This window comes from Rhinolophus sinicus, chromosome 18 (assembly GCF_057876585.1).
Source record: "Rhinolophus sinicus isolate RSI-liver-muscle chromosome 18, RSI-T2T, whole genome shotgun sequence".
NCBI classification, from domain to species: domain Eukaryota; kingdom Metazoa; phylum Chordata; class Mammalia; order Chiroptera; family Rhinolophidae; genus Rhinolophus; species Rhinolophus sinicus.
In genome coordinates, this window is record NC_142518.1 from 74,005,030 (window position 1) to 74,021,372 (window position 16,343).

A 16,343-nucleotide genomic window follows, 5' to 3' on the forward strand; every position below is an offset into this window, starting at 1 on the left:
TTGTATCACCGTATATTATGTACACTATTACATGAGCCAAAAGCCTGAGAGTTAGTGTTGACATTTTCTACAACTTCACAGACCTCCTCATTTCATTCTATCACTAAATACTGTTAATTTTGCCAATAATAAATTCATCCACTTGTCTCCATTTCCACTGCCACCTCCCTAACCATATCTCATCTGGACTATTTTAATAGCTCCTTAATGAGTCTCCCCGCCTTTTTTTTGCTATACCCCCTGACCTCCAGCCTGATTGAGTCTCCACAAAACAGCCAACAGTGATCTTTTAAAAATGTAAATACACCTGAAATCTATGTAACTTTACTAACAATTGTTACCCCAGTAAACTTTAATTTTTTTAAATATAAATCAATAATTTTATCTTCCTTCTAATAAACCTTCAAAGGCTTCCCACTGCATCTAAGGTAGAGTCCACATTCTTTTCCATGACCTGTAAGACCTGCATGTTCTGGTCCCTACCTACATTTCCAGCTTTATCTTTTAAACCACTTTTCCCTTGGCTCACTGATCACACCACTCTGCATTCAGTTATTTGAATGTGCCACACACTTCCCTCTTTGGGTCCTTTGTACATGCTGTTTACATTACTTAACACTCTTTCCCCATCTTCACCTGGCTGACTCCTTTTTATCCTTTAGATCTCAGCCTGAATGTTACCTTCGCAGATTGCCCTTCTGTGACTACTCACACTATATTAATTTCCTCCACTATTTATTTTTAATTGAAATATATTTGACATATAACATTGTGTGAACTTAAGATATACAACATGTTAATTCGTTGCTTTTATACATTATAATAAAATTCCTATTATAACAATAATTAGCACCTCTGTCACATCACATAATTATCATTTCTTTTTAGTCCTCCACTATTTCTTTATCATGTACCATGTTGGGTTTTTTACAGCACTTAACAGAGCATTTTGTCATCTTATTTGTTTACATGTTATGGTCTACATTTCCCCAGTATATTGTTAGGGCCATGAAAACAGTCGCCTTGTTTGTCTTCTTCACCACTGAGTTCCTGTAGTCTAACACAATTCTTGCACAATATTAATATTTAATAAATGTTTTTTTAATGAATTAGTAACTGAAAGTACCACAGGCTCTTAGTAAATCGACTATACATCAGTGTACTCTGGCCACTTCCTCATTTCCCTTTAAAAGGTAAATTTATTCATGTTAATTATTGAGTTCGCCTAATCTTCCAGGACATTAATGTGACAAATTGAATTTTCAGATCATTTTTTGTGTTCTTTCCAGTTTTCTTGTGTCATAACTGTTACTTATAACTTCCATTGATGGTTTCTTTCAGGGAGAACCAGGCAGTATAATTATGTCATCACTGCCAGGACCAAAGGGTAATGCAGGATATCCAGGTCCTCCTGGAATACAAGTAAGCATCCACTGATTTTCCTCTTTGCTATGTTGAGTTAATCAGATCGCAACATCAATTTTTTTCTCCTCAGCCTTTAGTACTTGTAGTCTCTGTTTTACTTATAGAAATTAACTGAAGTTTGACAGACATTGCATGTACCTTGTACCTAAAGGTAAAAGCAGTCTGCACCAGCGAGAATTTTAAGGAGCACTGCTGTGTTCTTCTGCTTTTCTACCTAGTTTCCATGGAAATATTAGTTTGGGGTTTGGCAGCAGAAATGGGCTTCCATATTCTTGTGCTGTGTGGATCAGTAGGATAGTAGGAGTAGTCCTGATAATTGTAAATGGTCTGATTAAAAATGAAAACTCGGCAAAAAATGGCAGCGTGAGATGAGCCTCTGTAAAGCTCCCCTGGAATTTACAACGAATCAAACAATAACTCCACAAAGGACTCCCTGCACAGCAGACAGCCAAGACAAAGAGGCCCACTACCGAAATGACCTACAGGTGGGAGATTCACACGAGCTGGGAGGAGGGAAGGGAGAAGCATGGAGACGGAGCCGCGCGGGCGCAGGACGCAGACCTAGCTCAGTGCTCCGAGCTCGAGCTCGCTGCTTCCTGGAACTACCGCAGCTGCGGGACAGGGAAGAACTCGGACAGCTAGGGCTCCGCTTATGGCCCACAGGGCTGAGGGGGCAGCATATAACACGGCTGAACCCAACGCTCATGGCAGACACCTCGGAGAAAAGACTGAGGGAAGAAGGCTGAAAACGGTGGTTTAAGCCCTCACTACCGAGCAGAGAACGGAAGCCTTAGGCACTGAGACTACCCGCCCCCTCCCTACCCTCCCAGAGCTCACCCTGCACCCACCTGCCCGGTGCTAGAAGCGGAACAGTAGCAGTGTCTGATCAAAAAAACAGAATATTGGCTGTTCTGAGAACTGTGGACCCAGGACACAAATTCTCAGCCCAACTAGTTCCGTCATAGGGGAGGGAGCTGTGGAAGCAGGACCGGCTGTGGTGGTGGTCGCTGCCATTTCTCTGGGCCACCTCTCACAACTCACCCCGCTCCTGGTCCCACCTATCTGGGCGGATCCCTGCAGGAATAAACAGAACTGCTGAAACATACGGGCTCTGAATCTGGAGCTGGAAGAGCTTTGGAGCATCAAAACCTCTCAGCATACCCACCGGGACACTGCGCACTGTGACCTAGACGAACTATTAACAGAGGAGAATCCCGTCACCCAGGGAATCCCCCCATTGTGTGAGAAGCTGGAATAGTGCAGAGAAAACATAGCACTACCATGTGGGGGAAGAAAAATAAGCTGCAGTCGGAGAAAAAATACAACATTCTACCAACAAGTACTGGAAAACAAAAGAAAGACCGCTTCCTATCAACCTGTTATAGAAGCCACTCCTATAGATGTCGAGGAAGAGAAATAGAAAACCAGTAATTGCCATGAATAACCAAGGCAACAAGATAGCTCAGAAAGAAAGTGAAAAGTCTTCAGAAAAAGGCACTTGAAGATACAGAAATATGTGACTTAAATGACAGAGAATTCATGATTGCAGTTCTGAAAAAACTGAACGAGATGCAAGAAAACACAGATAAGCAGTTAAATGAACTCAGAAAAACAATCAAAGAACAGCATGAGCATTTTACGAAAGAGATTGAAATTTTAAAAAAGAACCAAATAGAATTTCTGGAGATTAAGAACTCAATAGAAGAAATTAAGAATGAAATAACCAGCTTAGGTAGTAGAGTTGACCAGATGGAAGAAAGGATAAGTGACATCGAAGATAGAAACCTGGAAATTACACAGATGGAAGAAGAAAGAGACTTCAGACTTAAAAGAAATGAAAGAACTACAAGAACTTTCTGACTCCATCAGAAAGAGCAACATAAGAATAATGGGCATACCAGAAGGAGAAGAAAGAGAGAAGGGAACAGTGAATATATTCAAACAAATTGTCGATGAGAACTTCCCAAACATGTGGACAGAACTGGACCCTCGAATCCAAGAAGTAAATAGAACACCTAATTACCTCAACCCCAACAGGCCTTCTCCAAGGCACATTGTATTGAAGCTGTCTAAAATCAACGACAAAGAAAGAATCCTCAAGGCAGCCAGGGAAAAGAAGATGGTAACTTACAAAGGAAAGCCCATTAGATTATCATCAGATTTTTCAGCAGAAACTCTACAAGCCAGGAGGGAGTGGAAACAAATATTCAAACTACTGAAAGAGATAAATCATGAGCCAAGAATAATATATCCAGCAAAGATATCCTTTAGATATGAAGGAGGAATAAAGACCTTTCCAGACATACAGAAGCTGAGGGAATTTTCTAATACACGACCTGCACTACAAGAAATACTAAAGGAGGATATTCGACCACCATCAACAGACAATTTGTGGCAACCGAAACTCAAAAAGGGGGAGAGTAAAGGCCTGAACTGGATACGGGAATGGAGAAAGTAAGCGTGATGAAGAAAACGGAATACTCTAAATATCAAACTCCCTTTCACATAAACTTAAGGGTAACCATTCAAAAAAAAAAATTCAGAACTGAAATATATACTGTAATCAAAGAAGAAACAGAGGGAAACATCACAGAATACCACCACACAGAAATAAAAGAGAACAACAAAAAGGCAAAGAAACAATGGAGACAGCCTTACCAGAAAACTAAAGATAGAATGACAGGAAATCTTCACATATCAATAATCACGCTAAATGTAAATGGACTGAACTCACCAATAAAAAGGCACAGAGTATCAGATTGGATCAAAAAACTAAACCCAACCATATGCTGTCTCCAAGAGACACATCTCAGCTACAAGGACAAGCATAGACTCAAAGTGAAAGGGTGGAAATTGACACTCCAAGCAAATGGTACCCAGAGAAATCAGGTGTAGCCATAATGATATCAGATGAAACAGACTTCAAGGTGAAAAGATAACAAGAGACAAAGATAGGCATTTCATAATGTTGAAGGGCTCTGTACAACAAGAAGACATAACAGTCATCAATATTTATCCCCCAATCAGGGAGCACCAAAATATACCAAGCAACTACTAACAGAGCTAAAGGGAGAAATTGACCAAAACACAATTATACTAGGGGACTTAAATACATCATTGACAGCTATGGGTAGATCATCCAAACAGAAAATAAATAGCGAAACAGCAGCTCTAAATGACACATTAGATTAAATGGAGATAACTGACATTTATAGAGCACTTCATCCTAAAACATCAGACTATACATTCTTTTCTAGTGTACACGGAACATTCTCAAGGATAGACCATATATTGGGACATAAAATCAGTCTCAGCAAATTTAGGAAGATTGAAATCATACCAAGCATATTCTTTGATCACAAGGCTTTGAAATTGGATATCAACTGCAAAAAGAAAGCAGGAAAAAACACAAATACATGGAGATTAAACAACATACTTTTAAAGAACGACTGGATCAAAGAAGAAGTTAGAGGAGAGATCAAAAGATACATAGAAACAAATGACAATGAAAATACATCGTACCAAAGTTTTTGGGATGCAGCGAAAGCAGTTTTAAGAGGGAAATTTATATCATTACAGGCCTATCTCAAGAAACAAGAAAACTCCCAAATAAATAACCTCATGTTACACCTTAAAGAACTAGAAAAAGACGAATAAGTGAATCCCAAGGTCAGCAGAAGAAAGGAAATAACAAAAATTAGAGCAGAACTAAATGAAATAGAGAACAAGAAGACAATAGAAAAAATTAATGTGACAAAGAGCTGGTTCTTTGAAAAGATTAACAAAATTGACAAACCCCTGGCTAGACTCACTAAGATAAAAAGAGAGAAGACACTAATTAACAAAATCAGAAACGAAAAAGGGGAAATTATCACGGACACCACAGAAATACAAAGGATCATCCAAGAATACTATGAAGGACTATATACCACCAAAATCAATAACCTAGAAAAAATGGACAAGTTCTTAGAATCATAGCCTTCCAAGGCTGAACCATGAAGAACTGGAAAATCTAAACAGACCGATCACCAGGAACGAAATTGAATCAGTCATCCAAAACCTTCCCAAAAGCAAAAGTCCAGGACCAGATGGCTTCACTAGTGAATTCTACCTAACCTTCAAAGAGGATCTAATACCAGTCCAGCTCAATCTCTTCCAAAAAATTGAAGAAGAGACAGTACTCCCTAACTCATTTTATGAGGCCAACATTACCCTGATAACAAAACCTGGAAGGACAGCACAAAAAAAGAAAACTACAGACCAATGTCTCTGATGAATACTGATGCAAAAATCCTAAATAAAATTCTAGGAAATCGAATACAACAATGCATTAAAAAGATTATTCATCATGACCAAGTGGAGTTCATCCCCGGGGCACAAGGATGGTTCAACATCCGCAAATCCATCAATGTGATACATCACATAAACAAAATAAAGGACAAAAGTCATACGATTATATCAATTGATGCAGAAAAAGCATTTGACAAGATACAACATCCATTTATGATTAAAACACTTAATAAAATAGGTATAGAAGGAAAATACCTTAACATAATAAATGCCATATATGACAAACCCTCTGCTAATCTCATAACTAATGGTGAAAAACTGAAGCCCTTTGCTCTACGTTCAGGAACACGACAGGGTTGTCCCCTGTCACCTCTGCTTTTCAACATAGTGTTAGAAGTCCTTGCCAGAGCAATCAGGCAAGAGAAAGAAATAAAAGGCATCCAAATTGGGAATGAAGAAGTTAAATTATCAGTCTTTGCAGATGACATGATGCTATGTATAGAAAACCCTAAAGACTCCACAAAAAGCTATTAGAAACAATCAACGAATACAGTAAAGTTGCTGGCTACAAAATCAACGTACAAAAGTCCATTGCTTTCCTATACTCTAACAATGAAATCTCAGAAAAAGAAATACAAAAAACAATTCCTTTTGCAGTTGCAGCAAAAAGAATAAAATACCTAGGAATAAACTTAACCAACGATGTGAAAGTCCTATATGCTGAAAACTGTAAGATATTTTTGAAAGAAATGAAGAAGACACAAAGAAATGGAAAGATATTCTGTGCTCATGGATTGGAAGAATCAACATAATTGAAATGTCCATATTACTCAAAGCAATATAGAGATTTAATGCAATCCCCATCAAAATGCCACTGGCATATTTTAAAGAAATAGAACAAAAAACCATCAGATTTGTTTGGAACCACAAAAGACCACGAATAGCCAAAGCAATCTTAAGAAAAGAGAACAATAATGGACGTATCTCACTTCCTGACTTTGGCTTGTACCACGGGGCTACAATAATGAAAACAGCATGGTATTGGCAGAAAAACAGACACATAGAACAATGGAATAGAATTGAGAACCCAGAAATAAAACCACATAAATATGGACAGATAATTTTTGACAAAGAAGCTAAAAACATACAATGGAGGAAAGACAGCCTCTTCAATAAATGGTGCTGGGAGAATTGGATAGCCACGTGCAAAAGAATGAAACTGGACTGCTATCTGTCACCATGTTCCAAAGTTAATTCAAAGTAGATCAAAGACTTAAACATAAGACCTGACACAATAAACTGCATAGAAGAAAACATAGGTACTAAACTTATGGACCTTGGGTTCAAAGAGCATTTTTTGAATTTGACTCCAAAGGCAATGGAAGTAAAAGCTAAAATAAACGAATGGGACTATATGAAACTTAAAAGCTTCTGTACAGCAAAAGAAACCATCGACAAAATAAAGAGGCCACCAACTGAATGGGAGAAGATTTTTGCAAACAGTGCCTCTGATAAGGGGCTAATATCCAGAATATACAAGGAACTCATGCAGCTCAACAACAAAAAAACAAACAACCCAATTGAAAAATGGGCAGAGGACTTGAAGAGACATTTCTCCAAAGAGGACATACAAATGGCAAATAGACATATGAAAAAATGCTCAACATCACTAAACATCATAAAAATGCAAATCAAAACCACAATGAGATATCACCTCACCCCAGTCAGAATGGCGATCATCAACAAGACAAATAGTAACAAATGTTGGAGAGGCTGTGGAGAAAAAGGAACCCTCATACACTGTTGGTGGGAATGCAGACTTGTGCAGCCTTTATGGAAGGCAGTGTGGAGATTCCTCAAAAAATTACTAATAGAATTGCCATATGACCCAGCAATCCCGCTCCTGGGTATCTACCCAAAAAATCTGAAAACATTTAGAGATAAAGACACGTGTGCTCCAATGTTCATTGCACCTTTGTTTACTGTGGCCAAGACATGGAAACAACCAAAATGTCCTTCGATAGATGAATGGATGAAGAAGTTGTGGTATATATACACAATGGAATACTATTCGGCAGTAAGAAAAGATGATATAGGAACATTTGTGACAACATGGATGGATCTTGAGAGTGTAATGCTGAGTGAAATAAGTCTGACAGAAAAAGCAGAGAACCATGTGATTTCACTGATATGTGGTATATAAACCAAAAGCAACAAAAGATCAAGACAAACAAATGAGAAACAGAAACTCATAGACACAGACAATGGTTTGGTGGTTGCCAGAGGGTAAGGGGGTTGGGGGGTTTGGGGTGGGAGATGAGGGTAAGGGGTATCGAATATATGGTGATGGAAGGAGAACTGACTCTGGGTGATGAACACACAATGGCATTTATAGATGATGTAATACAGAATTGTACACCTGAAATCTACGTAATTTTACTAACAATTGTCACCCCAATAAATTTAATAAAATTAAATTTTAAAAAAAACACACCACAATGAGATATCACCTCACCCCAGTCAGAATGGCTATCATCAACAAGACAAATAGTAACAAGTGTTGGAGAGGCTGTGGAGAAAAAGGTACTTTCATAGTATGTTGGTGGGAATGCAGGCTGGTGCAGCTGCTATGGAAGGCAGTGTGGAGATTCCTCAAAAAATTACTAATAGAATTGCCATATGACCCAGGAATTCCTCTCCTGGGTATCTACCCAAAAAATCTGAAAACATTTACACATAAAGACACGTGTGCTCCAATGTGCATTGCAGCTTTGTTTACGGTGGCCAAGACATGGAAACAACCAAAATGTCCTTCGATAGATGAATGGATAAAGAAGTTGTGGTATATATACACAATGGAATACTATTCGGCAGTAAGAAAAGATGGTATCGGAATATTTGTGACAACATGGATGGATCTTGAGAGTGTAATGCTGAGAGAATAAGTCACAGAGAAAAAGCAGAGAACCATGTGATTTCACTGATATGTGGTATATAAACCAAAAACAACAAAAGAAGAAGACAAGCAAATGAGAAACAGAAACTCATAGACACAGACAATAGTTTAGTGGTTACCAGAGGTTAATGGGTGTGGGGGGTGGGAGATGAGGGTAAGGGGGATCTAATATATGGTGATGGAAGTTGAACTGAGTCTGAGTGGTGAACACACAATGGGATTTATAGATGATGTAATACAGAATTGTACACCTGAAATCTATGTAATTTTACTAACAATCGTCACCCCAAGAAATTAAAAAAAAAAGAAGTGAACGTGAAATAAAGACAGTTATATTTAAAAAAAAGAAAACTCTAGATCTCTCATTTCAGATTTTAGAAGATGTCATTTGTAACACTATCAATTATGCCTAATATATGAACATGTTTTGAAGGCTGAAGGAATAAAATTTCTACATGGTGAACATCAACTATAATCTTAAAAAAAGTTATGTTAGATTTCAGATAACATGCATGCATAGAAACAGCAATAACTACCGTGTATTTGTAGATTAGGAAATTAATTTCTTGAGGTTTATATTTTGTAAAGATTGATCCCTTTGCCAAAAATAAAAATCATTACTTTCTAAATTTCAACACTAAGAGGTGTGACAATTAAGGTCATGAACTTGTTTCATCAATGTTGCTAATATTTTTTGATATCAGAGCGATTATTCATTATGAATTTGTACCAACTGGACAAACAGTTAACCAAGTTTACTATTTGGAAGTGCTGGAAAGGCTGCATGAAAAAGTTAGACGAAAACAACCTGAACTTTTCACCAACAATTCATGGCTCTTGCATCACGACAACGCACCAGCTCACGTGGCACTGTCTGTGAGGGAGTTTTTAGCCAGTAAACAAATAACTGTGTTGGAACACCCTCCGTACTCACCTGATCTGGCCCCCAATGACTTCTTTCTTTACCCAAAGATAAAGGAAATATTGAAAGGAAGACATTTTGATGACATTCAGGACATCTAGGGTAATATGATGAGAGCTCTGATGGCCATTCCAGAAAGAGTTCCAAAATTGCTTTGAAGGGTGGACTAAGTGCTGGCATCAATGCATAGCTTCCCAAGGGGAGTATTTCGAAGGTGACCATAGTGATATTCAGCAGTGAGGTATGTAGCACTTTTTCTCAGATGAGTTTGAAAACTTAATTGTCAGACCTCATACAGCATCAGGGACCTTTTGAAACTACCTTCTCATTTCATACTTGACATCACCCATCCATTTGCTCTTTAAGTACTCTCAGTCTTGCCCTTTATCTTTTATAACTTTTTATTATGTAACATTTGAAAATACAGCAGAATACATGCAAAACATATGTATTTTGTGAAGTATAACTACTAACTGAAAACCTGTGAATCCAATGCAGCATGTAAGGTCTAGAACATTACAAATAATTTTGAATCAACCTGTGGTTTCTGCCTTCTCCCAAAATAGTTGTAACTGTCATCCTGAGTTTTCTATTGCTTCTTTTTCTTAATAATGTTTTATTTTTCAATTACAGTTGATGTACAATATTATATTAGTTTCTGCTGTACAACATAGTGATTAGACCCTTATATAACTTATGAAGTAATCACCCAAATAAATCCAGTACCCATCTGACACCATACATAGTTATTACAATATTATCAACTATTTCCTTATGCTATAACTTTACAGCCCCATGACTATTTTGTAACTACCAGTTTGTACTTCTCAGTCCTTTCCCCTTTTTCACCCAGCCCCCCAACACCCATCCTCCCAACACCCCTCCCAGCTGGCAGCCATCGAAATGTTCTGTGTATCTGTAAGTTTGTTCCTGTTTTTGTTTGTTTGTTTGTTTTTCTTTATATTCCACATATAAGTGAGATCATATAGCATTTGTCTTTCTATGTCTGACTTAACTCTACTCAGCACAATGGCCTCTAGGTCTATCCATGTTGTTGCAGATGGCAAGATTTCAGTTTCAGTCTTTCTTGTAGCTGAGTAATATTCCATTGTATATATGTACCACTTCTTCTTTATCCATTCATCTATTGATGAACACAGGGTGCTTCCATATTTTGGCTGTTGTAAATAATGCTGCAATGAGCATATGTCTTTTAGAATTACTATTTTGGATTTCTTCAGATAAATTCTCCAAAGTGGAATTACTGGGTACTTCTTTGTCTCTTGTAAATCTATTTTGTCTGGTGTAAGTATTGCTATCCTAGGTTTGTTTGTTTTTTTCCATTTCCATTTGCATGAAATGTCTTTTTCCATCCCTTTACTTTCAGTCTGTGTGTATCTTTTGATCTGAAGTGATTCTCTTATAGGCAGCATATGTAAGGGCATTGTTTTCTTTTCCATTCATCCACCCTGTAATTTGATTGAAGCATTTAATCCACTTACATTTAAAGTAATTGTTGACAGATATGTAGTTATTGTCATTTTATTATTTGTATTTTTGATCTTCTTCTTCCTCTTCTCCTTCTCCTCTTCCTCCTCCTCCTCCTCCTCCTTCCCCTTCTTCCTCTTCTTCTTCTAGAAGTTCCTTTAACATTTCTTGTAATACTGGTTTGATGGTGATGAACTCCTTTAGCCTTGTCTTATCTGGGAAGCTCATTATCTGTCCTTGGATTCTAAATCATAGGTTTTCTGGTTAATGTTAGTTGTAGGACCTTTTTTTTTTATCACTTTGCATATTACCTGTTTATCCCTTCTTGCCTGCAAAGTTTCTGTTGAGAAATCAGCTGACAGTCTTATGAGAGCTTCCTTGTAGGTAACTAACTGCTTTTCTCTTGCTGCTTCTCAGATTCTCTCTTTGTCTTTAACCTTTGGCATTTTAGTTATGATGTGTCTTGGTGTGGGCCTGTTTGGGTTCATCTTTCTGGGGATTCTCTGTGCTTTCAGGGCTTATATGTCTGTTTCCTTTGCCAGGTTAGGAAAGTTTTCTGTCATTATTTCTTCAAATAGGTTCTCAATTTCTTGCTTTTTCTCTTCTCTTTCTGGTATCCCTGTGATATGAATGTTGTTACACTTGATGTTGTCCCAGAGGCCCCTTAAACTATCCTCATTTAATTTTTTTTTCTTTTTGCTGTTTTGATTGGGTATTTTCTGCTACCTTGTCTTCCAAATCATCTATTCGGTCCTCTGCTTCATCTAATCTACTGTTGATGCTCTCCAATATATATTTTATTTCAGTTATTGTACTCTTCATTTCTAACTAGTTCTTTATGTTTTCTATCTCCATTTTTATGTTTCCTATCTCTTTGTTGAAGTTCTCACTGAGATCATTGAGCATCCTTATAACCAGTTTTTTTAATGCTGTGTCTGGTAAATTGCTTGTCTCCACTTTGTTTAGTTCTTTTCTGGAGCTTTGTTCTGTTCTTTTATTTGGTAGATGTTTCTTTGTCTCCTCATTTTGGCTGCCTCCCTGTGTTTGTTTCTACATATTAGGTGGAGCTGCTATGTCTCCTGGTCTTGGTAGAGTGGCCTTATGTGATAGGTGTCCTGTGGGGCCCAGTGGCGCAGTCTCCCTGGTCACCTGAGCCAGGTGCTCCAGGTATGTCCCTTATGTGGATAGTGTGTGCACTCCTATTGTAGTTGAGCCTTGATTGGTGTTGGCATGTCAGCGGGAGGGATTGGCCCTCGGGTTCATTAGTTGGTTGTACGGACCATGACTAGAATGGAGGAGTTACTGTGCAGGAGCTGACCCTACGGAGCAGGATTCACTTTAGCGGGGCTCTGGTCTGCCTTTTGGGTGTGTCATTTGTGGAGGTGTTTGGGTGGTACTCTGCTGTGATCTGAAGCTTTCAGGTAGGTGTGTTGGTTCTGGAACCTCTTTGGAGGGGTTCTGTTGTCGGCCTAGGTCAGCCGCTGCCTGTGTTCTGCCCAGAGCCACTTAGTATGAGCTACAAAAGTGGTCTGCAGATGTTTGCAACTTGTGCTGTGCTTTGAGGTGCCTGGGAGAGGCTAAGCTGTGAACTGAGGCTGGCTGACACTACTGCCATGCTTGGGGCTACTTAGCAAGAGGTACGGGGCATACCCAGGCTAGGTACTGCTTGTTTGGGATTGTGAACCTTTCAAGGTTTTTTAGGAAAGTCTGTAGTATGACCTAAGACAGGCCATTTGCATGGAAAAGCTACTGGAAGTGGCTAGGGTGGGCTCACATGTTGGGTGTGGTGAGGTCTCAGGGAATCACCAGGGCAGGGCAAATGGTGTCAGCCGAAGTAGTGGAGACTCAGATATGGCGCTTGCCTGCATGTGCATGCAGGGTAGTGGGAGGGCTCAACAAAGGGACAATGGCTTCTGCAAGCAGTTCTGTGTGTAAGAAAGCTGCCCCTCCAGCCCTCATCCTGAGGCCAGACAATTCAGTTCCTCCCCTATGTCCCTGGTACCTTTCAAGCTGCTGCCCCAGTGCTGTAGCTCAGTGCAAGTGAGTTCATCAGTAAGTACGTCTGTGTGCCAGCCCTTTAAAAGCAACTCCTGGGACTCCAGAAGCCCTTTGTCTCACTCAGGCACAATCTCTGCTGGTTTTCACAGCCAGAAGTTATGAGGACTTCTCTTCCAGGCACTGGAAATTTTGGCTTGGGATTCTGGTGTGGGGCTGGGGACCCTCGTTCCTCACGGGGCACCTCTCTAGCCAAGATATCCCTCCAGATTTTTAACCAACAGAAGTGAGTGTGGGTCCAGTCTGTTCTGCTGCTCCACCCCTCCTACCAGTCTCAATGTGGCTTCATCCTTAATTGTAGTACTTCTGTTCAGTTAGAATCAGATGATTCTCAATGATGGTAGTTCTGTAGTTTAGCTGTAATTTCAAGGTGGTCCTGGGAAGAGGTGAGCCCATTTTCCTATTCTGCCATCCTGTCATTGTTTCCTAAAAGTACTTTTATTACATATGCATATATCTTTAAACAATAGAATAGTTAGTTTTGCTTTTAAAATAATATCTGCATGTGGTTTTCTGCAAATTTTTCTATTTGATATGTTAAGATTCATCCATAGTATTGTATGTGGCTGTAGTTGATTCAGTTTTACTTCCATATAACATTTCATTATGTGAACATACTACAATTTGCTTCTCCAATCTCCGGTTATTGAATATGTGGGTTGTTTTGGGGATTTTTTTTTTTTTATTGCAAAACAACCTGGGATTTAACCAAGATATAGATTGCTAGATTTCAGGGCAATCAAATTTTCAACTTTTTAAGATGCCAAATTGTGTTCCACAACAGTTGCATTATTCCGTTATCTTTTGTCCCAGTTATTCTCACTCCCTTTATTGTCTTTAATCTTATTTGTTTTTAATTTAAAATTAGAAAAACCACCTTGAAACTAGTCTTTCCCTTCCCAGTTCTAGTATAAAAGCCACACTTAAATGCCCATCTTTAACACTTTATTTTTAAAACTTCCTTATGGTGTTTGTCCTGCCTTTGTTATTTACCACTATAAAACATAAATTTTATAATAGATGCATGTATTCTACATAGTTGAATTTCTTTATAGTTATTTAGTCCATTTATTCTTATACATTTTAAATTTCTGGTTATAATACTGCAGAATTGTAGAACAGAATTCTGGCAACACTGAAGCTTAAATTTCATCCATTTAGTTCTTTGCGTAATACAGTGAAAGTTTTTTGTTGTTGTTTTTTCCTCACCCTTTTCTTTACTTCCTTTATAACAGGGCCCAGCTGGTCCCACTGGTATACCAGGGCCAACTGGTCCTCCAGGACCACCAGGCTTGATGGTAAGCTTGCTTCTGTAATTTCATTTATCCCTCTTTTCTTTTGATTTTTTTTTCACGAATATAAATAGTATATACATTGCGTAAAAGTATAATGCATTTTCATTGTTCATAATGTGTAATCTTATTTACAGGGAATTTTACAATGTTATCATGAACAGTATATGCTAAGTAATAGCTCAGTTGTATAGATAGAAAAAATTAGGCTCAAAAAAGGAAAGATTTAAAATAAAATATTTTGTTTGTTAGCTATTTATTTAATGGGGGAATATTGAGAGACAGTGTGCCCCTCTGGGGCCCATCAGCTCCAAGTCATTGTCCTTCAATCTAGCTGTGGAGGGCAAAGCTCCCCTCCAAGTCCAGTTGCTGTTTTCAATCTTTAGTTGCAGGGGTTGCAGCCCACCATCCCATGTGGAAATTGAACCAGCAACCTTGTTGAGAGCTTGCACTCTAACCATCTGAGCTGTCCAGCTGCCCCTGTTTGTTACCTCTTGATGTGTCAGTGTTGAAGTCAATTCCTGGCAATCTCATGAAGTCTTGTAAGGCAGTTCTCTAGTTACTTGATGAAAGATTTCAGTTTCTTCTAACTGAAATTTTTTGTTTAGTTTAAGAGGAACAAAAACAGGTATTCACACAAAAAGTATGGTCTCTCATTTCTTAGGGGCCTGTGACAAAATAGTAGGATTGGTGAGGATACTGAGTCACTTTGTAATGGAATAAAAATTTGTGTATCCCAGGAAAGAAGCGGAAACTTATAAAGACCCTGAATGTGCAACCACTCTCTTACTTCACTACTTTTATGGTCACCCATATTTTTTACTCTGTTAAGTTCTAAGTATGTTTATCCCTGAAGTACTCAGATTTAATTCAAGTCATGTTTCGGACTTAGAGCTTTGTTGTTGCCCTCTTAAAAGAAAACAGAAATTGTACTTCAGTCAAAGTAATTTCTCATGTGCCACTCTATCTCTCATCTACCGTATGTTTAAGTGAAAAATTTTCATTATAACTTTATAGAGTGTACATTTCTGCTTGTGACAATCAGTCCTCTATTGAATGAAGGAAACATTTGGTAAATACTAGAATAATATATCAGAAAAGATTGCAATTTCTGCTTTCCTGGAAATCTTTAGGAAAGGATTAGAAAACCCTTTTGTTTAGTTTGTTTCACTTGTAGACGTTCTGCAAAACATGAGACTCTGGACCATGTCACTTTTTTCTAACTCTGTTGTTACAGTATTGGTATACCCTCGGTGTATTGTTACACCTTGAATTTCCTTAACTCTATGGCCACATAACTAATTCATTCTGCACTTCTGAATTTCCTTTCAATTAACCCTGTTGGACAGGTAAAGCAAAGACTTAGAAATGCCACCATAAATAGGTCCTGTGAGATCAAGAGGTGATCCACTTGGGCAGACAAATGCCTATTTTACTTTTAACAGATTGAAACATCCTCACATATACATAGTCAGATCACATAAAAAAATTAAACGCATGCTTTTTAGAATTAGAGAATTAACTGCCTTATGTTACCTAAATTAACCTATAATTCTGAATGAGAAAGTTTATGTTAGTTGAGATTAACTTTTGTATTGAATTTTGGCACTGGTGCTACTCCTGTGCCTCTATCCATCCTTGCATTTCTTCCCCTACCCACTCTATCCTGTTATGAGAAGTCTCCATGTTCATCTAGTTTGTTTAAATGATTTTAAATGTGTGTCTCTGACTAAAAATCAATGAGAAAAATAAAACAGGAAACATTATTTTGAAGGACTTTTCAGTACTCACTTTTTATGAAACCGTATAATTTTAATAAACTTATTAATATAATACTTGTTTCCTTTTCTGTGTCTTCTGTTCTTAGGGCCCTCCTGGTCCACCAGGGAATCCAGGACCAAAGGTATTTACTTTT

At 38.2% G+C, this 16,343-nt stretch overlaps 1 protein-coding gene across 3 annotated transcripts in view; it reads left to right on the forward strand.

The window, feature by feature from the left end:
* Window positions 1–16,343, forward strand: part of COL4A5 (collagen type IV alpha 5 chain) — a 307,204-nt gene that overhangs the window by 155,530 nt on the left and 135,331 nt on the right. For all 3 annotated transcript variants that reach the window (XM_074323263.2, XM_074323259.2, XM_074323260.2), the window contains 3 exons: window positions 1,342–1,422; window positions 14,372–14,434; window positions 16,296–16,331. In XM_074323263.2, the coding sequence (XP_074179364.1) occupies window positions 1,342–1,422; window positions 14,372–14,434; window positions 16,296–16,331 (180 nt within the window). The remainder of the gene's footprint in view (window positions 1–1,341; window positions 1,423–14,371; window positions 14,435–16,295; window positions 16,332–16,343) is intronic.